The sequence below is a fragment of the Melospiza georgiana genome, chromosome 11 (assembly GCF_028018845.1).
Source record: "Melospiza georgiana isolate bMelGeo1 chromosome 11, bMelGeo1.pri, whole genome shotgun sequence".
NCBI classification, from domain to species: Eukaryota; Metazoa; Chordata; class Aves; order Passeriformes; family Passerellidae; genus Melospiza; species Melospiza georgiana.
This window is the reverse complement of record NC_080440.1, coordinates 6,994,573-7,021,366: the sequence shown is the minus strand read 5'-3', so window position 1 is coordinate 7,021,366 and position 26,794 is coordinate 6,994,573. Positions and strand designations below refer to the sequence as shown.

Here is a 26,794-nt window from a genome sequence, read left to right as displayed (position 1 = left end):
TTCGCTATTAAAGGAAAACCTTATCTGTATTGGTGCCTATGTGAACTAATTTCAGAGAATTGGATGTGGTCAAATTCTCTCACTGTCCCTCAGCATCGTGAGTCAGCCCGGTAGGTTTGGAGCTTCCCATCCTACAGGGGGCTGGTACCTGGCTTTGAGCAGTGCCTGTGTCACCTCTGCAGCATTTTCCTTTTGTGCAAAGGACCTTCTGTTACTTAAGGTTCACATTTCATATTATTTTCTAATCAGAATAATGAGCAGCAGCCTCTACAGCCCCAGATGTGGTTATGTTGAGTCGTCGTGTTTCCTGGATTTTTTTTCCTCGTAAAAACGTGTCTTCTGTGTTTTCACAGTTTGAAGTTCCAGTGTGTGGATTCAGCAGGTTAAGCACTCCTGCAGAGCTTTTCTCTGCACGTGACTCGGGACTTGTCGTGGGCGATTTCGGAGCAGTTTGTAAAACCAGTAAAGCTCTTGTTACTGGGACAGGACTTCAGTGTGACATCTGTGGCAAAGCTTCCTTTATTCTGTCTCTATTTTGTTTTGGTTTTGGTTTTTTTCCCCTCTTAAAACAAACTTTTCTTAATATTTAGAATAAATGCTGCAAGATACCAACAGGCAAGTTCTGCTTTATCTTTTTATAATAAGCACCTCTAGTAGTTCTATGTTTACTTTGTGCTACTAAGTATTTTAATTTTCCTTTTTTTGTCTTGCCTTCTTGCAAATCCTTTTCCTTCCCAGTATCAATTTTTACCACCTGTGCCATCCTGCGCAAGCTGCTGGGGCTGCAGCTGGTTCTGCAGAGCTGTACCAGTGACCACAGCCCAGAGCGCGTGGGAGTGCAGAGCTCTGAGCTTGGCATCGTGTTCAGGCAGGTTCATGACTGACTGCTCCAACACTGAAGGAATAACTCTGCATTTTACTGCATTTCATACAGGGTTCAGTGTCCTCTAAAACTGGCAAGGTTAAGGAAGGGAAAAAAGGTGCATTCACCCTGTGTAACCCTGAGCTTTCGGAGCTCTGTGGAATTGGAGCGTTCTCACTCTCCCCTTTTTTGCTGCATTTGGTGCAGTGCAGTGCAGGGAGCCCTGACCCTGGGGCAGAGCAGTACTGCTCCTTGGCTGCTCTCTCCTGGTGACTCCACTCACTGAAGGAGTTAGTGATGAAAAATGGTTCTGACCAGGTGCTGAAGTGGAACTCAGTAAGCACAGATGTCCCTGAACCGGCTGGAAAAGCTTCCCTCCATTAGTGACTGCCTCATAGGAAAATAGTCCTGTTTATATTAGGGACAGTAACTTGGTGATGTAGGAAACTGCCAATGTGTGCAATGAAACCCCAGGGTCAGAGGTTCCCTGTGTGTAGGGTTTGTGTATCTGTACATCTTGTCAGTGCCCTTTGCATTTAGTATCAAAGCTGGGGAGCTGTGTCCTGGGAGCCCGAGGTTGTTTGGCTCTCCCTGGCGGAGCAGCGTTGGGCTCAGAGGCTGCAGCCGGTCCCTGGCTGTGCTCGCAGCTTGGGATCGGGGTGCGGGCTTGGCCGGCTGCCCTCAGGCTCTGCCAAGGCCGGAGCGCCGCTCCGTGGGCGCCTTGTTTACACCGACTACCAAAACAACCCAGAGCAGGGCTTGCCCCGGCTTTTTAAAATGCAAATTCTTGTTGGTGCATTATTATCACGTTCTGCTGCAACAAATAATCAAACGCATGTGGCTTCTAGGATCCACCGTGGGACTTTTTATTTTGACTGGATGCTTTTTTCAGTGCGTTGGCTCAGAGCTGTGTTAGCCGCTGGATTTGTTCCTAACAAGCAGCATGGGAGCTTTGTCATGGAAAAGTGGCATATGCTTGGGGTTTTTCTGACCCAACAAACTTCGAAAACCTTTAAGGAACTTGTTCATACTAATGTGGATTGAAACTTTATTGCCAAGGAGGAAAAACAGCCTGAGAAATGCAGTTAAATAGCTTTGTCCAAGCCTATGAGAAATAGCTGGTGTTGATATTTGTGCCCAAATTGATGCAAAAGAGTTTTTTTCAGCATCAGCAGGGACTGTGTTGCTGCTTGGGTTTGGTGGTCTCTGACAATGCTGAGAGTTTTTTGTTGTCCATTTTGCAGTTTAGGTCCCTTCACCTGAGTCCTTTCCTGTCCATGACAGGTGACTTTTCCTAAAGCCAGTGCCCTGTCCCTGGCCTGCAAGGCTGGACCTTGAGTTCTGGAGCCTGGTGTTCAACGAGAGAAGCACCAGAGGTGTTGGCAGGTGAGCCAGAAACTGCACAGAAATGACATTTCAACTGTTTTGTAGCACAGTTTTACTAACAAATCCTAAACCACCCCATCTCCTGCCCTTCCCACCTGCTCTCCCACCATTGAATTGCAAAGAGAAGTTCAAGCTGAGGCTTGAAATCTCCGTCTGGTTCTGGCTACCTTGTAGAGAGGGTCAAGTCAGCCTTGCAAAGCGAAATTGGAGAATGGCATTAGCTCAAGGAACTGCCCAAGCTTAAATTACAAGAGAGAATGTACAACTTTGGCATGTGGACTATAAATCCATGGAAAGGTGTCAAAAGCAAGGCATGAAGGCCTGTGTCTGGAGTGCTGCTCACAATCACAGTTAAATAAAGGGAAGTTATGAGATCAGATAAACAGAATATAACACTAACATGATCACGGGACAGTAAAAATTAACTTGAAATTACTTCAGGAAGTAAAAATTCTAATGCTTCTGATTTGACATAGAGATGGAAGAAGGCATTTTAAAACAACAGAATAAACAAAATTATGCCCTTGATCTCCTCAAGGTCTGACCACCCTGGACCCCTCAGCATTCCCTCTTTGGAAAAGGTGTATATCAGATTACTTCTCTTTTTGTTCCAGGAGAACAGTGTGAACTGCCATGCTGGCTAAACTGTGTGTCTCCAGCTGTGGGCTTCAGGAGGTGCTGCCTTTCACCTTTCCTGGGATTTTATCCCACCACTATTTGGCATGGCTTACAGGCTGAACTGCTGCACAAAGCCTTGAAAGGTTCAGCTAAAATTGCTGTGACTCTTTCCTGCCAGGCCATGGCACAAAAATCTCTGTCCAGAAGATCTCCAGGCTCTCCCTGGATCCTCTTTTACACGATGTAGGCTGGCACCAGGAAATGTGCAGGCAAGTTGGGATCTTTAAAGGGGGGTCTTTGCTGTAGTAGGATTGTGTACTTCTGTTTGGAACATTATTTTTCACCCACCTGAGCAGAGAACACCAGATTCTGAAGTGCTTGGCTCCTACAGGATGATGGCCACAGTTAAGATAAAATGATTGATAGCTCTGCAAGTATCTTAGAGCACTAAAACTCTTTAGCAATGCTTTTATTTTCCACAGAGTAGGGATTTCTATTTTTTTTTCTGCTGCTCTTACCTACACTAAGAGAGCAGCAAGATTTCTCTGGAACACATGAAGCCTCTTTTAGCCTGATTTTTCTTGAGTGGGTTTCTATTCCCTTTAATTTACAGTTAAAAGAAATATATGGCAATACATATGCTGAATGGAAACTTTGGTGCAGTTAATTAAGGTCACTTCATGTATAAATATGCTGGAAAGGTGAATTTATTTATGCACCAAATAGAAATTCCTCAAGTCAGTGAAGGCATGAAGACAGTATCGTTTTCTGACAGGCTTCACACCTGCACCTATGGAAGGTGGAGATATTTCCAAAAGTCAGACTGATTAAAGCCTTCCTAGCTAGCTCTACTTATCTGGCATGGAACAGATGGAGAAAAACAAGAGAGCTTATTGCAGGTCTGAAAAGTCTGAATATTGGGTTTTATCAATTAAAACTTAATAGGAAATGGTATCTGTGTGAACACAGGAAACACAGACTCAGAGCTGAACACATGGTAGAGTTCTTGTTTATACCTCTGAAGAAAGATCAGAATTTTTTTCTAATTAGTACTATCTGAAATGTAAATCTTTAAACTCTGGCTAAATAGCTGCTTCTTGGAGGGGGAAACAACCAAAACAGCTTCCAGTAAGTAGTAAAATACCCCAAAATCATGAGGTTGTATTTTGGGTTTCAGAAAAGTTCATCAGAGAATAGAAATGCCCCCACAGCACCAAGGGTTCCAACCTCAGGCAGGCAGCAGCAATTCCAGGACAGGAGACGTCTGTGACCTTGCAATGGGAGGGCTGGGCAGGGGAAATTCCAAGTCCTGTCTGTGACACAGTAGCTTCCAAATGCTAGGATTGCTCTTTGGTACACCTACCTGCTGGGGTTCCTTCCAGCACTGAAGCTGCAATGCACACAGGCTGTAAATGTTCCAAATGCAGTGGCATCAAAAGCTCACAGAACTCACAGGACTTCTTTGGGAGGAAGGAGAAAACCCCTCAAGGCAGGCCAGCAGGGTAAGCAGCTGCTGCTGGAGGCAGGAACCATGTGTCATCAGCATGGCAGCAGCCTAGTGACACATTCATTCCTCAGCAGCTGGGAGGAAAGGAACTGTAACCCCTGCAGAACCTGATCAGCTCTGCCAGACTGCAGCAGGCCCTTCCACAGCTCCCACCATCACTGACATCTGCAGATCTAACTCGGGCAGTAATTACAAATGTAAGGCTTTGCTCACATGCTGGCTTCCTTTTCAACAGCTTGCAAAAGAATAGTTTAAAGAGAGAGGCTACTTCTGTTCCAGTTGTTCCTAAAGTTTTAGTCCTGCAGTTTCTGTGGCTGTATCATTGCTTCACCCCAATCACTTTCATCCTTATTCCTTCTCCCTTAAGCTGTAATCCCATCATTGCAAGACTCCCTCCTGTGCACTCTTCACTACAATTTTTAGCCACTTTACTATTATGGAACTGATTGTTTTCACCCCTGATTCCAATATGAAAGTCTTAAAACAGCAAGCATGAAGTGGCCATGAGCTCTCTGTGTTCACAGGCTGTGAACCTGCTTTGCTGTTCAACATGAACACTGGATATACAGGCAAGGAAAGGAACAAAGTCTATTACAAGAGATCACCAACGGTATCATACATTTAATAAATGAACTGGGTTCCATACACCAGAACAGAACAGTGTGTACATAATGAAGTGGAAAGTAAAAACACTACCTTTCTTGCTAGTTATTTTTTTCCCTACAGTATACCAAGTTATGCAATATATTTATAGGTTACTTCCAAAATGTTTTAAACATCTAAATTTTGCATTCCCTTGCATTAAAAAAATTACATATTAATTACTCGGGAAAGTTTCTGAATTCTGTTTAGCAGCAAATCTCCTTTCTTGATGGTTTCTTGGTACTGCCAATTCTTGCTATCAGGCCTAGGAATCATGGGGGAAAAAAACAGGGGGTTAGAACTGAGGACATGATTTATACCAAAGCATTAAACATTTCTATAGTAAATGTCATCAGAATATATAGAATTCAACTGGTCTGTTAAAAACAACCTCCAGGAATTGTCACATACCTGTTTGTTTCTACAATCTCATTTACTTTGTCTATTTTGCAATGCAATCTCCCAGCTGCAATAAATCTTGAAAGCTCCCTAAATAAAGAAAAAAAGTTAGTTAAATCCTGTTTCACCAGGGACTTGTAGACCTAAGAGCACTGAAACTGCTGTTATACCACACTGTATTTCTGAAGCAACAGCCTATGGATCTTCATCAGGTATCTTATGCATCCTCATCTTATTAAGGCTTGCACACTGCACCCAAAAATAATCGTTTTAGTGACCTGAACACAAAACCTCTTAGTTCTTCTCCTCAGGCCAAAGTGTTGCACTTGAGTTAGTGAAACTTATCACTGAGCTTTGTATCAACTACTCTTCAAATCCAAAGGCAGCAGTAATGCAGAGTGGCTATTTGGAATTTATCCTGAGGTAAATATCTTTAAGCCAGTCAATTAATTAGAAATGTATCTCAATAATATTTAATTTTTTAAAATTTTATTATTATTGTTTTGTTTAATCAAACAATTGGCAACACAGGTGGTCTATATAACTGATGGTAGAAGAAAATATTCCTGTGTTCAACAGTAAGGTAAGTTACAACTCATAATAAATTACAGGAAACATAAGCATTAATATGATTTTAAAAAAATTACTTTTGAATTAAATGGTATTTGCTTTCTCTTGAAACACTAATTTCTGAATATTTCAAGCACTTTCATATTTCTGTAAGTTTTCTTTTCTAGAAAATCTGAAACCTCTCTGAAACAAGAATAACTCTTGTGAAGGCATTTGAAAATAATGTGCTTCATGTACACAGAGTAAAAGTCAGTTTCTTACTTCACTCACCACTTAGTTCTTACCATGATCTAAATCTGCTGGTTTTATTCTAGAAAATAATTTCAAATTGGAACTGCAGAGTATGCTTAATTTAAGTGAAAAACATCAGATCCTGTCCACATAACAGAAACCAAGGAAAATGAGAGAAGGAGACTGGCAGAGTACAAAAAATGTGCAGATCCCCAAAGCTGGAACAGCTCAGTTTTTGCATAACTGTGAACGAAGCTGTCTAAAATCTAAAGTTCCATAGCATGTTGAGGTCAATAAATACAGCAATATAAAAAAAAATTATATTATTATAATTAATATAAAATACCAGCTTCTCACACTCTTCCATAGAAACGTACCTTGGCGTATTTAGAATACAAGCGAACAAAGATTTTTACTTGCAATGAGATCACCATAAATATTTAAAAGATATAAAGGGAGATGTCTATGAACTGGGAAAGGCCAAGAACTTACTGATCTATGAATTCTACACTGACTCCAAAGGCCTCTGCCATGTACCCTAGCGTCAGGGAGCGGTAGGACTCAAGGAGCTGGCTGTAGGCGTGGATCCGCATTTCCCGCACGTAGTATCGGTAGTGGGGTGCAAACAGCCAGTCTTTCTTCATCTCCTGCTCTACAATAGCTGAGAAGAGAAAGAAAGAAGCAAAATAAATAAAAAAAGTCAGTAACTTCAAAGAAATGCCATATATCAGTTATGTAAATAAAAGACACGGCACCAGTTATTAAGTGTGACCATAACTATGTTGTATTCTTGCACTCCTCAGGATATGAAAGGGATTCTGCACTAAGAGAAGTAAATTCATGTAATCTGTATCAGTTCTGCAACCAGGAGTGTAAGAACATGCAAACAATATTGTGGCAGAGCTAATGGGAGCCTGTAAAAATGCACAGCATCCTTCTTTCAGGGGAGAGACCACCTCTCTGAAGGCAAGAGCTGGACCGGCTGCCTGCAGAGCTGGGTAACAAGCAGAACCTGGTATGTAACTTCTTCAAGAAACATTGTTACCCACATCTGTATAAGGACACAACATTAATTTTCTGCTACTAGCTCTTAAATTAGTTACAAGGATTTCCAGGCACTGAAGTGACTTTTTTTCCTTCTCAGCATCGGTTCTCAGCTTGGGATGAGGCTGGCAATAGGAAGATGCTGCCCTTTAACTCAGTCTTATCAGGCCTAGTTTTCCACAAAATCAAGGGCTCTTCCTTTATTTTTCTAAATATCTCATTTTCTTGTATTCTCTCACAGAAGAAAAACAAGCAGTCTGAGAACTGGCAAGAATGAGGGTTTTCTGAAGAGCTTTTCTTTGGTGTCACCCTTTTACACAGAAAGCTTTCAAATCTTTCCTGATCTGGCTCTTCAGGTAAGATGCTGTTTCATAGCCATTTTCAAAGTGCTTTTTCACCTAATGAGATGTGACCTTTCACAAGGCTAATTGGATGAGAAATTTGTCTTTCTTTGTTTGAAAAATCAAAGCAGAAAATTTTAGGTTACTGTTAAAAAAATCTCTACAGGTAATTTTTTCTGTACATAGCTCTAGTTTTAGACTGTAGCTACTCCACAAAAGTTGTGTATGATCTGAAACAGTGCTGAGGGACAGAACCCAGCCTTACCTAGGGACTGGAAAAAGGCTGCATAACGACATTCATAGAGAGAGAACAGGTACTGCCGTACAGCTGGCAAACTGTGCAAGGCTTCCAGGATCTCTGCTCCTTTAATCACCTGAAACAAACACACATCTTTAACCACCATCCCCTTCAGCCTCCAGATGAACAGGTTAAGGCTCTGTCAGTTTGCAGCAGTGCTCCACATGCTCCCCTTACCTTCTCCCTCAGGTCAGGCCTGTCCAGGGCAATCATGCTGACATAGACAGTGTATGTTACAAAGGTTTTGTAATCCATCAGTTCATAGGAGGTAAACGTGGAAACTGTATCAAGGAACAGCTCTGCTGCTTGTTTGAAGTCCCGAATGGCTACACAGTAAAGGCCCTGGTACACCTTGAGACGGTTTCTTCTGTCCCAGTCTCCTCCTTCTTCTATTAGACTTAAAACAGAACAAAGAATATTTACTTATGTAAATGTGTCATGTAATAAGTTATATGAAACAAATACAAATCAACTGATACCATGAGATTAGAGAGGTGATAACTTGGTTTATGTTAGAGCTTGCTGAAACAGCCCAGGCTTTGTACACCTGTTGGTGTTGGAAAGTGGCTTCCTTGGGACAGGAGAGGCCAGAGGCTTTTCCACACTGCAAGTTTTAGCTGAAAGGAAAAGTTTACAGCCTCTTCAGCTGTGACAAGAGTCTCTGTGAATGTATAGGTAAATATTACTGTCAGCCTGGACTGTGGCAACAGATTTCCACTGCCTTTGCTCCTAAAATCAAAGCTGCAGCACAGAAAAAAAGATTCAGGTTGCCTCTTTTTAAGGATTGCACAAAACTGGTGTGGCTGTAAGAAGGGCAGGGATGAGACAAAACTGCTGAGAAGGCAACACAAAATATCCCTGCCCAAGGAACAAGGGAAGTGGGAACCTCCTCTGCCTTGGTGTCTCATGCAGCAGCACAGCTTTCTACAGGAACTGCTGAGGTTCAAAACATTGGGAGCACAGAGACACTGAAGCTACCAGTGGCAGCAAAACACACCATAGCACTCTTGCTTTGAGAGGAAAAGCTCCCTCTTTACACAGCCAGCTGGGTGCCACTGGGAGCAGCCACACCCCAAGAGGGAGTGGGAGCTGGGCTGCAAATACAAATTGAGCCAGCTGCTAGAAAACACATACCACAAAATCTTAAACCTTTCTCTTGCCCCCATAAAAAAATCCAGGAGCAGGAAGTCCTCTAAAACAAAGTAACACCCACCCATCATTCTGATTGTCTCTCACAACCAGTCCCAGTCATCTCTGCACAAAAAAGTATTTATCTTCCATTCCTTCTTTTACAGCTTGTTTCCAAAATGCTTTAGTGCACTCAGACAAACCCAGCAGTACCTTTTTGCCTTTTCAATGTTCCTAGTGATGAGGTCATTGTCCATGTAAAACAAGCCAATCCTGAGCAGATAGAACACGATATCCAGGCGATGTCCCAAGGCCACAGTTTTGTCGTAAGTCTTGCGGAATGCAGTCAGAGCTCCCTCCTGGCAAAACACAATTTGCTACTGTAAGAATGTTAAAAGCACCCAGAACATTCACAAAATACCTGTTGTAAGAACATGTGTTGTCTCCCACTGGTAGTTGTAATTTCGACATTATGCATTCTGAATAATCTTAATGTATCCAAGTTTAAATCAAGTTAGAAAAGCTGTTCCTTATGTATCTTTTAAAGCAAAAGGCTATGAAAATCTACTCTGTAACTTGAAATTCAGCTGCACAATCTAAATAGCTTGGAAAAGTCTAAAGGCGTAAGGAAAGTAAATAATGGTGTCTGCAAACTTTTCTCATTGTCAAGAAAAAAGTTTTCTTTCAAGGACTGTTTTGTTTCTACATAATTTATATTTCAGTAAGACTCTCCCCTACCTCCCAGTCACGTGTGACCTGTGCCATAGAGAAAATGCTCTGCAAGTCTCCCAGTGCTCACTGGGACCTGCCCAGCTAGCAGGGTTCCCATGCAGTGTTTTCTAGGAGTCCATAAAGCCTCTGCTGTCACCAACCTTGTCCCCAATCCTGCACAGGTACTCAGCCTTGGCCATCATTGCATCCCGGATTTCGCTCTCCCCCAGGATCTTTTCTGCATCCTCTAATTCGTTGTCAAGACGTTTCAGCTCCTCCTCATTGGCTTTCTTCATTTTGTTCAGCAGATCCGTGTCCATCTGCCACTCCAGAGACTTGCACAGGGCTTCGTAATATGGAGCCATGTCTGAAAGAGAGGCAGGAAGGGTTCTGCTGTTCACTGCTGCAACGAGAGTGTGTTTGTTCCTAAAAGGACAACGGGACTGTCAACACCAGAGATGTCCCTTCTGTGACCAGGTACCTGCTGAACCCAGACACAGCACAGCCCCTGCTTCTGCAGGCCTTCCTTTCACTGACCTCATCTGCACTTTCTGTACCTTGCACTGGGGTGGCCTCACTTCTAGTTCTGGGGGCAGTTTTGGGCACCACAATACCAGAAAGACATTAAACTGTTAAAAGGCATCCAAAGGAGGGACATGAAGATGATGAAGGGTCTGGGAGGGGTGTATAAGGAGAAGCTGAGGGAATTTGGTGTGTTCAGCCTAGAGGAGACTGAGGGGAGATCTCAAAGTTGTCTAAAACTTTCTCATGAGACCAAGTGGAGGGTCAGGGGCTGATCTCAGCTTTCTGGAAAGCCCTGACAGGAGCTGAGTAAACAGCATGGAGCTGTGTCAAGGGAGGTTTCAGCTGGATATCAGGAGAAGGTTCTTGCCCCAGAGGGTGGTCGGGCACTGAACAGGCTTCCCAGGGCAGAGCTCATGGAGCCCTTGGACAATGCCCTCACGCAGAGCGGAGCATCCTGTGCGGGACCAGGAGCTGGACTTTGATGATCCTTGTGGGTCCCTTCCAGCTCAGGACGTTCTGTGACTCTCTATCCCGCTGTGAGCACAGCAGCCCGCGGAGCTCAGCTCCAGCTCTGGCAGTCCCAGAAGATGGAAGAGCGCTCGGAGCTGGGGACGGGGCCCTCGGGCTGCCCCGGGGGAGTCACAGCGATGCCGAACGGAGGGGGAACGTGTACACAGCCGGACCGACGAGCACGGGCGGTCACACGGACACACGGTGGGAGCCGGGCCGGCGGGCAGACAGACAGACAGACCCACACACACACACAGAGCCTCCCCCGGGCCCCACTCACTGTGCAGCCGCACCGCCGCCATCAGCTCGTCGCGCGCGGCGGGGTCGGGCGCGCGGGGCCGCAGGCTGAGCAGGAAGCGGAGCTGGGCGATGCGGAGGTCGGGGTTCTTGGGCAGCCCCTCCTCCTCCAGGTTCTCCAGCGGCATGGCGGCGGCGGGACGGGGGCCGCGGGGCCGGGGCTCGGCAGGACGGGCAGCGCCGGGCAGCGGGAGGCGGCGCGGCCCAGTGACTCAGCCGCGACCGGCGGAAGCGGCCCCGGGCTTCCGCCGCGAGGCGCCCCCTGGCGGCGCGGAGGACCCCGGCGGCGGGAGGAGAGCGGCGGCCCCTGGCGGAGCGCGGCGGGACGGGCGTGGTACGGACACGGCGACATGGGGACACAAACAAACACAGAGAGCGACATGGGGACACAAACCAACACAGAAACGGCCGCTAAATCGCCGTCACAGCCACAGGTTCCAAAGCCAGGCTGGAAGGGGCTCCTGGTCTAATGGAAGGTGTTCCTTCGCATGGCAAGGGTTAGAACTGGGTGATCTTCAAAATGCCCTTCCAACCAAAACCATTCTGTGATCCTGGAGCACATGGTGCAGGGCTGTGTTCAGGTAATTCTGGAATGTTTCCAGTGAGGGAGACTCCGCAGCCCCTCTGGACAATCTGTTCCTGTGTGCAGTCACTGCACAGGAAACTTTTTCCTCATTTTCAGGTGGAACCTCCCGTCCATCGCTTGGTGCCCATTGTCACTTGTCCTCTTGCTTGGCAGCACTGAGCAGAGCCTGGCTCATCTTCCTGGCATCCTCCCTGCAGACACTGGCAGACATTGATGAGGAGCCCTCTCAGTTGTCTCTCCTCAAGGCTGAACAGGCCTAGGAAGGGCCTGAGGGTGTTTGAGCACAGGGGAAGGACACAGACCTCAAAGGGGAATTTTCACAGGAAAAAGTGGGTTTGTAGCCTTTGTAGTTTCAGAAAGGAGCTCAAATGTGTTACACCAGAGCTTGTGGCTCAGAACAAGTAGAAGGTAAATAATGGGGGCCCTAAACAGCCCTAATTTCAGCTGTAGTTCGTCCAGGATGGTGTGGAAGTCGTGTCTGACTCTGGCCTGCGTTCATCTACTTCTCATTTTGCTTTTCTTGATGTCTCTCCCTCTGTTTATTAAATATCTTTGAATTTGTCTTTCCTGACCTCACACAGCAAACACTGCCGGTGCTGGAGCATGTTCCCTCCATCAAATAGAGATGGTGGCAAAAGAGCTGGGTGGTCCCCATGTGTCCCCACTGCTCTGGCCCTGCTCTCCCTCCTCACCAGAGCTGCCCACAAATTGTCTGTGACACATGTTGCAGGTGCACATTGCCTGTGCCTCCATGGCCCTGTGTGTGGAGCCCTTGAGGTTCATCCCCAGTTCATACCTGAAGTCAAACCCTGTTTTTATGCTTACAGCTCTATCTATATCACCCACTGTATTCCCTTGGAAGCTGGCAATGAGACAAAAACAGAGTTGGTGCTTTTGGAGTGGAACACAGCTGGGTGGTTGGGCAGGCACAGGGTGCCTGGCTCCTGCAAAGGGCATTTTTGGGTGTCCAGGGCTATCCTGTGGGATGCAGAATCCCACCCAACCTCCTGGACCATGCTTGCTGTCCAGCTGAACTCCTCCAGACACATTTTGGCGTTATTTGCTGGAACTGGGATTTAAGTACAATGCTTTAGGCCGGTGCCTCTATTTTGGAGTTGTGCTTTGCATCTGGGTGATGGGAGAAATAGTTCCCTTGGCTGTTTTGGTACTGTGTATTCCCAAGCTTGGCTTCTGTATATTGGGCATGAATTATTGAGGAGATGGCTGGAAGAAACAGTTGCCTGCTGTGTTTTTGATAAGTGCTAGTATTTTTTACATTGATTCTGACTTCCCCCCCCCCCCCCCCTTTCATTTACTGGCTTGTAGTTATACCATTTTAGAATAAACAAAGGAAAAACTGTGTTTTAAGCTGGGCAGTCCCTTTGTTTCTTTAGGAGCAGTCAGTTTTTCCTTTGTCTTGTGTTTCTCTTTTGGAGCCACAATCACTTTTTTATCGATTGCGCAAGGAGTGGTGGCTGTGATGCTTTGCAGGGAACAGCATGCTGATCTCTTGCAGCAGTGTTTATGTTCTTTGCCTCTTGGCCTTTGCATTTGCTCAGAGGCCTGTTAATTAGTTTTATTTATGACAGACACTTTTAGACATCTTGCATGGTTGGTTGTTTTTTTTTTTTTCTACATCTTGTCCCCAGCTCTATTCCTTAGGCAGCGTGCTCTGGAGCTAAGGAATGCTGTTTATTCTTTGCATGCCTTGTTTGGGAAGAAAAGGATGGTTGGGTTTTTTTTCTGCTAAGTAAGGCTGATGTTCCAAGTGCTCAGGCATTGCACACACGGGTGAATGTGGCTTGTGTGAGTGGCTGAGCTGGGATTAGCTCACAAAAATTGAAGATGGAAAAAATTGAACCAGCTCCAACACAGAGTTATTGCAGACAGTCCCTCCAGCCACGGGTGGAAGGTGGAAAGTATGTGCAGCTCCCTTGTAAGCAGATAACCTGGCTGTCACCATAGCTCTTTTCCTAATCCCTAATAAAGATTGGTTTGCAGCCACAGCTGGAGGTCTGCCCTCTTCCAAAATTCACATCATTCGTAACCATTATAGCTCTGGCCAGTCTCACTGTCCACAGAAACACCCACACCCTGTCAGCCTCGCGGGATTTGGAATCCTCAGCTCATTGTGGCAGAAAAAGCCACAGATTCATTATGTACTGTGGGAGAAAAATGTCTTCGTTCTCCCATTTCTGGATTTGCCACTTTTTAATTAGCTAAAAAATAAGCTGCTAGGTGTGAGAAGAGTAAGAGAACTGAGTTTTCATTTTCCTGGGTTTAGTTATTACTGAAATGTCGTGTTTTGGTTTGTAACCATATGAAACACTAGTTAATTACCCCACACAGCATTTATTGCCTGTAAATATTTGCCTATATTCTCGTATTTACGTGTATTTCAGCAGTAACAGGGAGAAAACGAGCTGGGTACACACATGTGACATTCACTACTGAATGTGAAAGAAAACCTCAGGGAGAATAGTTATATCTCAAATATTTAAATGATGAAATAAGGCCTTGTGGTGATCATAATTTAATGTGGCCTTACAGCATTCAAAAGGATCCAAATAATTTTTTTTTTCCAAAAAGGGATCTCAAATTATTGTTTCCTTCCTTACAAGATGCATCAGGCAGTGAGGAGCCCTGTGATGGCCCTGGTATCTCTTTCTTGAAGTGTGGATGTGCTGCAGGTGGGGTCCAGACCCCACACTGCCCTGGTGATGCTCACACACATCTAGAGCTTTGTTTGCTCCTTGCAGTTTCCTGGCTTGGGGACATCTTGTGTGGTCAGTGCCCCAGACAGTGATCACGGGCATCCCAAGCAATGCCACCCTCCTGGTTATCATTTTTGTAGCTGTGGGAGGCCACAAACAGGGCTGGAAGTGCAACCACAGATTTCCAGATCTCCTCCTTCCCCAGCTGTTAGTTACTGAATGCTACCCAGAGCAAGGTGGCTTTTTATACATCTGTGTGATGTTGCTCCTGCTTGTGTCGTGGCTCTTGGAGCCGTGCCCAGGCCACCCCGATGTCCAGCGGGACAGTCAGACACAGCGTGTCCGTGTGGGGCTGAGCTGCCACAAGGTGCCAGTGTTTCAGAGCAGGAGCTGCACGGTGTCTCTGCCTTCTGAGTGCTTTGCTGGGCTGTTTCTCCCCTCCGGGTGCCAAGTGAAGCCCTGCTATTGCTGAATGTTGGCTGAAATCTTTGGGGACTGCCAGCCTTCTGCAGGGCCAAAGACCACCCAAAACCTGCTGTGTCCCCTCCCCAGCCACTGCCTGGTTTGCAGCCCCTGTGTCCAGCCAGGCACCACTTTGCTGCTGGAAGGGATGTATAACATACCCCTTATGGCAATGTCAGGAACTGAGTATTTTGTTTGCCAGTGTCATCAAGGGAGCCAGGGAATTGTCTGTCAGTGATCCCTCTGCTTGTCCAGCCCTGCTGAGTGCAGGGGCTCCTCTCTCCCAGCCCATAAAGGGAAAGCTTCCATCACTCAGGGTATGTGGCACTTTCCAGCAGCAGGTCACAGAGTGCTCTCCTTTCCTCTCCAAGGAGATCCTGCAGACCTACTTGGCTCTCCCAGGCTTCAGAGACCACCCTGGCACTGTGAGCATCCTCTGCCAGCAGATCAGGATGTGCAGCAGGAGCCAGGATTGGGCCCAAGTGCTGCTGAGTGCCTTTAATTCCCATTGCAGAAGGCACGAAGGGCCCTGGGAGTTGTTGGACCTGTCCATGCTGTAACAAAAAGCTCTTTGTGTGCAGCCTCCACGCTGTGAGCTGCAGGCTCACCTCAGCAATACCAATTACGCTTTCATTCCTTGCTGTCATCCTCAGGCATCTTCAAGGCCAGTGCATTTGTTTCATTTGCAGGGCTGGTTTAACTGAACTTGGGAAAAGATGGCACTTGAATCACATCTGGCTTCATTCTTCGCCCTTCAGTAGTGGAAGTGTTGACAGCAATACTCACAGTGGCACTGTGTAAGCATACAAGTGTTAGGCATTGATTTCTTCTGAATAAGCTCCTAGAAGCTGCCTGTTTCCCTAGGTAATTATTGTTGGCATAGGTATGGCTGCTGTCTCAGGCAGTCTGGCTCTCAGAAGCTGTGGTCTGTGTCAGCAGGGAGTGAAAAGCACTGGGTCGAGCTCTCTGCTAGTGCAGCTCCACAGGCTGGCTGGTGTTAAACAAGCCCCGGCACCAGCATAAAAACAGCTAGAAAAATGCCTTGGAGTGGGGTTTCTGGATCTCTTGAACCTCTCTGATATTCTTTTGTCATCCTTTCCATGTTACCAATTGCATCTGATCAGCCAGCTATTTGTTTCACAGCAATTAGTGTCTTTTCTTCCCTTGCACATTTTCAAATCAGTAAATCCTTGTTTTGAAGGACAACATTTTACATAATGTCCAAATTAAATCTTTTGCAGCATTAGAGTCAGGGTGTTCCAACAAACAGACATGTTGGGGAGTTTATTACCCTGGGAAGAGAAGGCTCCTGCATCGTTACTTAGAGATCTGAAAAGCTATTAATGTGTAATGGCCATGAGAAATCAAACTGACAGGTAGGGGCAGTGGAGGAGCCTATTCCTTTGCTCCACACCTCTGGCAGCCCTGGGTGCAGGGAAGGGTGATGGCACACTGCTGCCTGGGGCTGGATATATTTAACACCACTGCCTCAGGAAATCTCAGGGGAGAGGCTCTTCCTGAGCAGGTGAGAACCCAGTGGATTTGGTGCCATGAAGACATGCAGCAAGTGACAGCTCCTGGGGGAAATGGCTGGGATGGGGAGTGGGAGAGAGCACTGCTGGCACAGGGAAGTGAAATCCTGCTCAGGGTCTGTCCCAGCATCAAACCAAGAGACACTGAAATGACATTGATGGAGATGTGTAAATATAAACACACACAAATGTTTTATTGCTTGAACCTTTTGTTTCAGATCCTGTGTTCCAGCTTGCCTGTTAAATGCAGAAAGGAGGGTCCATGGGAGATGGCAGCCTGCGAGCCTGAAATCAAAGTGAGGTCTGTTTGCTGGGTCTTGTCTCCTAAGTATCAATTTGGTTTCAGAAAACAGATACTCTAGACCAACCCACTGCTGTATTTGTTTCATACACAAAGCAACACCACCTAGTATTTCCCATGACAAATGGTGTCAATATTATCGCAGGCTGGTGCTGGATCTGGCCCTCATGGAGCACAAATATTGATACCTCCTCCAACTGATGTGACAGTTTTAGGGGGGTACCTGGCACAGGGTAAGGTGTGCTGCTGTTTAAGGTACCCTATTATGTGTAGCAATCCACAAATCTGCATTAATTTGGTGGCTCCAGCTATGTGTCAGTGTCTGCCTTTGTTTTTTAGGTAATTTGTGCAGTACACTTTCACCCCATGGTTACTGCTATTGTATATGGATCCTTCTGTTGGGCACTTCTCTGTTGACTGTGATTACTACCACATCAACTGAAAACGCTCCTGTGCTGTATAATTAACTTTATCTGCTTTGCTACAATGCCTCTCACTGGTAATTACACACACTTCAGCTTTTTCATTATATTTTTAAGAAGCTGATTACTCTTGCCCAGCCTCTGTCCAAACTGGAGAGGTTTTACATGCCTAAAATAATATCTTTTTCCTTTCAGCAGGCCTGACATAATCTGGATATTGACTGTAGTACATATAATGTGATCTTTAAATAAACCATCTGTTTGGAATACACTGGGGTTTATATGTGCTGGTGGCAAAAACCTTGTTTAAATCCTCAGGTTGTTGGTGGGTTGATGTGATAGTTATCAGTTTACTGACATAATTTGAAATGAAGAGCAAGGAATTTGAAATCTTTCAGTCACTTGGGAAGCTACTCCATTTTCTTCCTCCTTAACTCAGCCCTCTCAGCCTTCCCTGCGGTTCCAGGGTGACTTTTGTCCTTTGATGATTTTTTTAAGCCTCTTTTTCTCAAGGAATAGTCTCATGTGATTACACCCTCTGCCATCAGCCTGTGTTACTGTGCTCTAATGCTTTTGAAGCCCTCGGTCAGCTTGAACCAAATCTGATCAATGTCATGAGCTCTCAGTAACATCCAATTCCTCGAAGTTAGGGGAGATTAGGGAGGGCAGATCCAAACTGGGAGGATTAGCCATTCTGCTAACCCTCACCATGCTGCCCTCATCCTGCAGTGAGGGGATTCCTGTGCCTTCTGCTAGCTGGTGTTTAGGGAATGTGGCCAGCAGGGAGGATTGCTGTGTGTGACCAGCAGGGAAGGTTGCTGTGTGTGACCAGCAGGGAGGATTGCTGTGTGTGACCAGCAGGGAAGATTGCTGTGTGGCCATTGCAGGGTGCATGGAGGGATGGGAAATACACAGGAGTGAGGAGCAGAGGAAGGAAGAGCTGGGAGTGTCACTGTAGTGGGGAGAAGGAGTATGGGATCCATGGAAAAGCAGCCTTCATCCCTGACTGCTCACATAGCAGCAGCTGCCACTGTAATTGCAAATATTGATGTATTTTCCACAGCTTCTTTTCAAACACACAGCCTGGGGTTTTTTGTTTGGGGCTTTTTTGTCACTCTTTATAACACAAGTGATTTTCACATCATGCAAGGAAAAGCACTTGGCTGAGAAGTGTTGTGCAATTTCTATTGAGATCTCACAGCAAACCAAGCTCACATCTATTAATTAAGGCAGAGGGTGTTTGACACGAACAATAGTGTGATGATTTAATGTTGTGTCGTGTTCTAAAATAAACCCAGTGTTGAAGTGACCACAGTCTGAACATCCTGATTAGTTCACAGGACAAGGCATTTCCCTAAAATATGTGGGAATTTAGCTCTGGCTGTTTCTGCAGACTGTTGGAACACTTGGAAAGTATCTGCAAAATGCCCATTGGCTTGAACACCAATTTAACTGTGGAAGGTGCTTGTTTCCTTCTCCTGAGTGCACCTTTGAGCCCTGAGTGAGTGAGATTTCAGGGTACACACAGTGCTCTGCCCTCCTGCCCAGGCACTGATCTCCCTAAATGTTTTGCTTTTACTAACGGGCAAGTTGCTAGCCTGAGAAACTTCAGTTTTGGTGAAAATAGCTGGATTGTTACTTTAGGGGGTTTAATGTTGATTTTAATAAGTGAGCAGAAAATTCAAACCATCTGGAATTGAGAGTCTGTCTCTGTGCAGTGCTAGAGGATCCTCCTCAACTGATGGAAGGAGCTCTGCCATTGCACAGAGTGACTTTGGGAACCAGAGAACTCGGGTTCCCTGAAAGATAAATACCTCCAGTGTATTTCTTTCTTTTGTTTGCAAGACTAACTGTGCTTTCACTGTGGAGGAATATCCTTCACCCGGTAGAGATGAAGAAAACTCTCCAGATGATTTACATCATGTCTTGAGATCAAGCCTTCAAAGGTCAGAGAGAAAGGCCTTAAGCAAGGGAAGTGTGATTTAGCCCTCTATAAATGCTACTGTTATTAGTGGCATTACGTCAATGGAGGTGACTTCTGGTTGCATATTTAATCTTCCTGAGCTGTGACTTGACATTACTGAGCAAAAAATCCCATGTAATTAATTCTTTTTGGTATCTTTCTATGTTGCAACCTCTCAGAAGTAAAGAAACCCGTGCTTTGTGGTATTTCATAAATACCTGGTTCGTGCCCTGTAAAGCCCTGACTGGCTGCAGCATCCAGCTCTGCTGCTGTGCAGTTTTCCTCCTGTCCCCACAGCACACTGCTCTGCAGCTACGGCTTTGTTGAATTCTCTGTCCCTGTGGCTGATGAGAATTGCCTCTTAGCTAGGATTACTTTTCTCTCCATTTCCATTCTCCTTTCATCTCTCCCTTGACCTTCCTCTCCTCATCTTTTGCTCTCTGAACCTTTTTTTTTTCTCCAGTTCCTTGCACTTGGGAGTAGCAATCACCTCTGGTGAATGAAATGGTTCTGCTCTTGCCTCCTTTTGGGGTGTCACTTGAGTTACTGATCATTATATTTTACATGGTGTGGATATAACAAACTGTCTTGGTTTGAAAGATGGGTGTTTGCCAAGGAAGATGGGAACCTCCCTTGAAATGGAAAATGTGACCCTCTTCCCTCCAAATTACTATAACTTTGAAATTAAGGGGCTTTCAGGCAAAGATATAGGAAAAGGAATAACAGTCCTAGTGTGCAGGTGTATACCAAGGCAAACAAACAAACAACAGCACCAGCAGCCCCAAACAGAGCCCCAGAACACCTCTGGTACTCACCTTGAACTCTTTTTGTCTTGACTGCTCAAACACACTGATTGGTACTTACTAGGCCATATATAGAATTTGCTGTTGCAGGGTTATTCCTGGTTAATTCTCTGTTTATTCCAGTGTGGCACAAGAACTGGGGTGGGATTATCCTGGTCCCAGCCAGCAGCAGGTACTGCTGAGTGATGTAACATATATTCTGCTGCTTCTCTTAGCTTCTTTCTGCTCACACTTTTCTCTGTAACAAAACAATTCCAGGTGCATAAACCACCCTTTAATGTTTTTCTAGTGTGGCCTGCATGACAGTACCTCCACATCTCACCTGCTTTCCCGTGTGTTCACACTGAATCCTGCCCTGTCATTCCCAGCCCCATTACATGAGGCTGTACCTGCTGCTCCACTTTCTGGACTGGCACCCCTGCTCCTTCCCCTGTGCTTGCAGCTCCTTGTAGTGGCAATTTTGGCTGGAAGAATATCCCTGGATGTGCCACCATCCGTCTGGCACAGGGAGCTGTTCCTTGGAGCAAGGAAAAGGCACTTTGTGAAATGCAGTTTGCTGCTTTTTTGAGCAGAGACGAAGGTGTCTGGTTTGTGGCCATCTCTGCTTGCTGGGAATTGCTGCTGCCTCCCCCCTGGCTGGAGGCTCTCTGGCACAAATCCATTCTGCTGTTGGTGCTGGATCTCACCCTCACTGTGTGTTCTCTGGTCACAGCCATCCTTGGGCAGATGCCATTTAGACACTGGTCCAACCCATCAGACAACTTGCCTTCCTGCTCAAGGCCTTGGACTTCAGTCAAGTTAACCTCTGAGAAACCCTCTCATCTTCAGTTGGATGCAGGAAGGATTTCATTTGTGCTGCCTTTGCTTTTCAGTATTTTTTCCTCATAGTGTATATATATATTGTATGCACACTCTATGTACTTAAAATATGTGCTCTGTTTAATCACACACACATGCATTAGTTTATCTGTCTGTCTGTACATCTGTGTATGTGTATTGTAAATCTTGTAGGAGTCATACTTGCACTCATTTTTCTCTCAGAGATATTTTTTTCCTGGAGTGTTCCCTGAGCCACAGTTCTGTGGTTTGCCCCATTTTTCCCTTTAAAATCCATTTTCCAAGAACATCTAAAATTACTAAGCTGTTTATTCAGTTGCCTTTTAATGTCTAGAACCTTTGCAAAGAAATATTTCAGAGCAGCTATTTTCAGCTACCTTTTCCATACCTACTTCTGTTTTGTGCTACTTTACTTGTAGTTTCCATGACAATTATCCCCAGAGTTAGAGGCAGCCTTGCCCTCCATTGCTGTTTTGCAAAGCAGCCATTACTCTTGCCCACTTGACATTCTGAGTGCAAAGTTCGTGTTTAATACAAATTTTTTATTTCCATAGCTTCTCTATATCCCACTAGCACTGCTTGGGTTCTGCAGGTTGCTGTAATATATATTGCATCCTGCCTATTTGCCATGGTAATGATCTGGAGGGCAGAGACATCCCATCCTCAAAAGGAGAAGCATATTCTGGCTGGTGGAAGAGGACACAATGTCCCCAGAAGGACTCACACAAAGGATTAACTTCACCTGGTGCCAGGTAACCCCTGCCCCACAGGGCAGCAGAGCCAGGTTTGGTTCCTGGTAGGATGGAAGAGGAGGGTGGGCACAGTGGGTTTGTGCAGGACCTGAGCCCTGGCTGCCTCCTGCCCCCATCCCCCAACACCAGCTCCCCACTGGGCACAGCCTCTGTTTGGCCACGTCCTCCCTCCTGGGCACAGGATGCCACTTTCTTCCTGCACACTTGTTCAAACATGAAAGTAATGTACTTTTAATATTTTGAACTGTATACTGTTCAATATATATTTCAATTTCTTTTAATGTTATTATCATTTTGGTGTTTTCTCTCGCTCATTCTCCTTTTCCTGTTTTCTCCATCCCACCTCTAGTGACTCACAGCAATTTTTGAAGTGCCCAGCAGCAATCCTTTGATATATTAGCCTCATACATTTCCTTATTATCCTTATCTATGCAGTCTGGTACGTGTAACTGAGCTTTCTGTATGATCTACTCTCAATCCTGCCAGTACCTCCTCACCCTTTCTGTGCATCTTTTTTTTTCTTTAGTTGACTGTTTCCTTCCAATTTTCCATGTGCTGCCTCCTTTCATTCTTACCTACTTGCATCCTTTCCACTCACCACCCCCAGTTTCCTCTCCTGAATCCACTTAAGTGTAATCTAAAACATACTGCTTGAAAGTGGAAGCCCAGAGAAATATTTGCTCTGGCTCTCACTAGCACCTCTCAATGCCAGTGAGCTCTGGGACAGTGGATTCTCAGCCCTGCAGTAAAATGAGCTTTTCCTGTAAGTTTAAAATTTGATTCTTTCTCACAAGCTACAGTCAAAGTGATTGTCAGCTCAAAAAATACCTTTTAACTAAATTCAAAGGAATGCATCCAGAGCAGATTTTTGAATTTCCACATGATAAAATTAATTACAATTAGCAGCTTGTTACTGAAACAGAAAACATCCAGAATGTCACAATATTTGAAGTTATATTAAGGAAAAACACAGATCAGAGAAAAAGCTTCAAAGTCTAAACTGATTATCTTCTTAAAGAGTCTTAATTGTCTGTAAGATAAATGGGAATGAAGAACTAGGGGAAAGAGAGCTCTTGCAGAGAGAGTATGATCTTCCTCAGTGTGTGATTCAGTACTGAATGGCCCCAAATTACCAACCCAGGCACCCAAATGGCACCATTGACCAATGGCCCAAATGGCACCACTGCCCAATGCACTGACTTGGCTCATAGTGTGGCAAGGAGGACTGAGAGCTCCCATTTCAGGTGGCTGTGAGATGATGAATGTGGCTGCTGGTTACTGAGAGCAGCTCTTCAAAGCTCCTGAAATGTTTGTTCATCCTTGTATTTGCTGTTACTCATCCTTAGTCAGATGAAATGCAGGGTTTTGCAGTCATGTGGGATGAATTGCTGGCTAAGTTCCTTGACCTGTTCCACTGGCTGCTGGAGCTGATCTGCATAGATGCATTTTGTCAGTCTGATCCTTGCTCTGTGGATTGCTCACTGTGAGATCCAGCCCAGCTGCAGCAGGGTTTGAGGCAATCTTCCTTGTCTGATGTGCCTCACCAGAGACACCCCCTTGGCAATAAGGGGTTAACCTCCCTTTCCTGAGGATCACTGGTGTTTGGTGTTCTCCTGTCCCCATGCTCTGCTGTGTATCCAGCCCCAGCTGCTTGGTACAACCTTGGTAAGAGCTCTATTCCCAAAATGCCCCATGCTCAGGACTGTACCCAGCAGCCTGGCAGCTGGTTGTGCCAGGATGCCCAGCTGGGCTCCTCCATGGGCAGTGGGTTGCCTGGTTTGACAGTGTCTATCCACAGCTCTCCCCAGCTCAGCCTGGGTTCTTGGATGGGCTGTGGGGAAGTACAAGCAGTAGCAGAAGAAATCAGAGGAAAGAAGGAGTGGAGGACCAACCTGTACCAGGACCAGCCCCCACCATGCCCCACAGATTTGTCTCAAAGCATTAACCAGGAGTGGGGCTGGGACCCCTAAAAAAAGGCTGGGATGAGACAAGGAGACAAGGGAGAGAAGGGGAAGGTAGCCAGGCTGGTGAGGTGAGCCTGGAAATTGCATCTGGAACTGAAGCTCCCAGACTGCATTTTCCCTGTGTGGTTGGACTTGCCACAGTGCCCCAGGGATGTGGATTTTGGAGGCAGCCATGACACTTCTCGAGCTGTGGTGTTTATGGCCTGCTGTGGTTTTGGCACACAGTTCCTGTTTCAGCCTCTCCCCAGATGCAGGGTTTGGATATGAAGGTTCCCTGTGCCATGGGGGGCTGCTCCCAAAGTCTGAGGGCTGCATGGGCATTGTCACTGGTGACTTTTCCAGAATTCCTTTCCAAAGAAGATGGAGCCAAAGTGTGGCTGCCCTGCAGTCCCTTCTGTTGGTACAAGGCAGCTAATATTTTATTCCAAGTTGGACTAATGATGAAAATGTGCTGGACACTGGAAAGAGATGTCTTGAGCACACAAAGCAGCTTACAAGCCTGAGAAGCAGGGACGGAATTTTTCATTTGGCACAATAACAGGCATAGCAAGCACTCTTGTTTTTAATAAGCTCACAAAGCTTTCTTGGAAGCTAGGGATTTTTTTTTCCATCCTGAACACATGAGGTATTTTCATTTCATAATGAATGTATGTTATGTCCAACTTCCAGAAAGCCTTTTACATAAAAAAAAAAAAAGAAGAAGCAAAGAATATTTCAGATGCTGAAGTGAACAGGGTGGAAGTAATCATGAAACAAATGCTGGAATATTTGCTCTGTGCTCAGAGATTGTGTGGCATCTTGTATTGTCTGAAACAGCACCAGATAATAATCATAAGTGAAAATCTCTCAGACTGGGGCAACAGGGAGAGGAGCCAATCTCTGGTCTCCATAGAGCTGGAAGAAATTTCAGATATTTCTGTTTGTCTGCAGAACAGCTGGGGACTTCTCAGACATGAATCTAATTAAGCATATTCCTTGCTACAAACACTTCAAGTCCTATTTCTGAGATCCAAATGTCTTCCCGAAATGAAGCCATAGGAATATTGCTTTCCTGCAGCCTGCTTTTTCTAATTTGGTCTGGGCAAAATTAAATTACAGTTATAAGCTCAGAGGAGAATTTACTGAAGTCAATAATATTGATTGATATTTGGGTATCAGCGTAATGCCATGCATTAGTGATAGCTGAATTTAATCCCCAGGCCCACAAGGGCTGCCAGCAGCAATGTGGGGATTGGATTGGACAGGCTGGGTGACATTTGATGTGCCTGGTCCCCCCCATCCAGTGATGGGTGTCCTCCCCACCATTTGGTACTGGTGCCTGTCCCTGCCTCCTGCCCTGCCCTGGGTTTGCAGGTGGTCAGGCTAGGACCAAAACTCAAATATTAATTTTTTTTTTTTTCCCTCTGTTTGCCAAATCCCGAGGTTTAAAATAATACATTTATTTTCTCAGTAGTGAAAAGGACTTGCCACAGCAAAGGGCTTAACTGGAGCCATTGCATTCTGCTGGGATGTGAAGTGGTGCAAGCCCGGCTGCCTGAGCACAGTGTGAGCAGCTGGGGCTGCAGCCCTTGGCACGTCCCTGCTGCCTCTGGCACTGGGCATGCTGAGATCCTTCAGCTGTTTTCATGGCACAAACTCTGCTGCATGGCTCTGTGGGCTGGCTGCTCATCCAGTAACCATGCCCAGAGCACAGGGCAGCTGTGCCCAAATCAGCCCTGCCACCCCTCCCTGAGACCCCATGGGAGCCCCAGCCCCACCACAGCTCTGCAAACCATTCACTTCCAGTCTGCAGCCACTTTGTTTTAAACTCTGGGTTTCAAACCCATCCAGAACAGAAAGAACATTCATTTCTGCTTGTTTTTTCTGTTTGTTTTGTTTTGTGGCACAAGATTGCCACTGACTTCTCTGCTGTGTGTGGAAGCCCTCTCTGGAATTCTTGCAGATTTGGAGGAATCTTTTCCTGCTGATATTGCAGGGAGTACACTAATCTGAGCAAAAATCCCAGTATTGATGTATTCATTCGAGTTTTCATCTTTTTCTTGCTGTATTTATTGCTCTTAATCCAGCTGAAGCCAAGCATGAGGCTTGCAGGGGGCTGGTCCTAGCTTCAGGTCCTGCTCTCTGATGCAGGTCACAGCCATGGCAAGGCTCATTGGCAAAGCCACATTTCCTCAGACTATCTCATGCAACTGGAAAAAACAGATAAGCTTTCAGTCAAATAAGCTTGGGTCTCTTTATATGCAAAGTTATTTGTCTGTGCTCCTCAGAGAGTTTGATTTGTGTTCATTTGCATGAACCAAGTATAGTGAAACCCAGTGAATTCTCCTGACATGTTTTCACTCCTGCAAGAAACATGATGGGAAGTGGAAGATACGATCATCTCCCTCCCTAGTGGCATCAGTAAGTATCACACATATCAGATTAAACCCTTGACATTTTTCCAACAGTGTGAAATTTGCTTGAAGATGCTGGAAAATGAGTTATAGATGTGAAAGCAAGTCTTGGAATATGAATGCAAACATGTTAACCCTAAAACCAGCGTAATTTGCTTTTTCTGAAATCCTGGTGTGTGGAGCTGGAGGAGCTGGCAGGGAGAACTCCCACCACAGAGCCTGGGGGTGAGTAAGATGTGGGCCATGAGGCAGAAATGCCTTTTGGCTCCTGGGTGGTGATGGATAGCTAAATCCTGCCCAGTGATCCTCAGGGGTGCACCCCAGCACTGAGGGGGAGATATCACTTGGGGTGCCTGGGTGGTGTCAGGTGTATTCCTGCCCCAATACTGGGTGCAAACTCCTGTGTCATTGTGGCCGGTGGGAACAGTTGCCAGCTTTGCATGAGAAAAAAAATACACTTTTCACTTAGCTGAAAAGATAAAATCCCTCAGGTGTTGCTGCAGTATGATCATCCACCTGTGAAAGATTTCAGGAAAAATGCAAGTTGGTTGGGGATTTGAGGTGCTCTTGTGGGCAGAACTGAGCCTTTCATGCAGAATTTAAGTCAGGACTCTTTTATGTCTCACAATGAGACTGATTTTAGTGTTTTTACTGCAAAAACTCTCCAGCAGGTTTTCAGCCACTTCTCCCCCTGACATGCTGAACTGAAAGGCACAGTAGGGTAACGATTTTGGATTTTCCATGCTTGCATTTGGGATCTGTCATGTTCTGATGGTGAAACCTCATCCTGGTAGAGTAACCCCATTAGAGCATGGCACATCCCACTCAGTCCCCGTCTTGGGGATGATTTATTATCCCATACAATTTTTTTTGGTTTTGATCTGTTTTGTTTCTGTCCCTGCCCCAGCCCCCATCCTGCCTGGCTCTGGGGCTGCTGCAATAAATGGGAGAGCTGAGCTGGGGTTCCTGGAAGGAGTCTGGGCCAGGCTGTTGCTG

At 45.7% G+C, this 26,794-nt stretch overlaps 1 protein-coding gene across 1 annotated transcript; it reads right to left on the bottom strand.

The window, feature by feature from the left end:
• Positions 1 to 4,974: 4,974 nt before the first annotated feature.
• PSMD6 (proteasome 26S subunit, non-ATPase 6) lies at positions 4,975 to 11,267 on the bottom strand. The gene is made up of 8 exons (XM_058031922.1): positions 11,053 to 11,267; positions 9,899 to 10,104; positions 9,240 to 9,385; positions 8,076 to 8,295; positions 7,866 to 7,974; positions 6,708 to 6,876; positions 5,427 to 5,504; positions 4,975 to 5,280 (listed from the first exon to the last, which is right to left on the bottom strand). The coding sequence occupies exons 1-8, from the start codon at positions 11,195 to 11,197 to the stop codon at positions 5,184 to 5,186; spliced, it is 1,170 nt and encodes a 389-aa protein (XP_057887905.1). The 5' UTR covers positions 11,198 to 11,267; the 3' UTR covers positions 4,975 to 5,183.
• Positions 11,268 to 26,794: the final 15,527 nt, after the last annotated feature.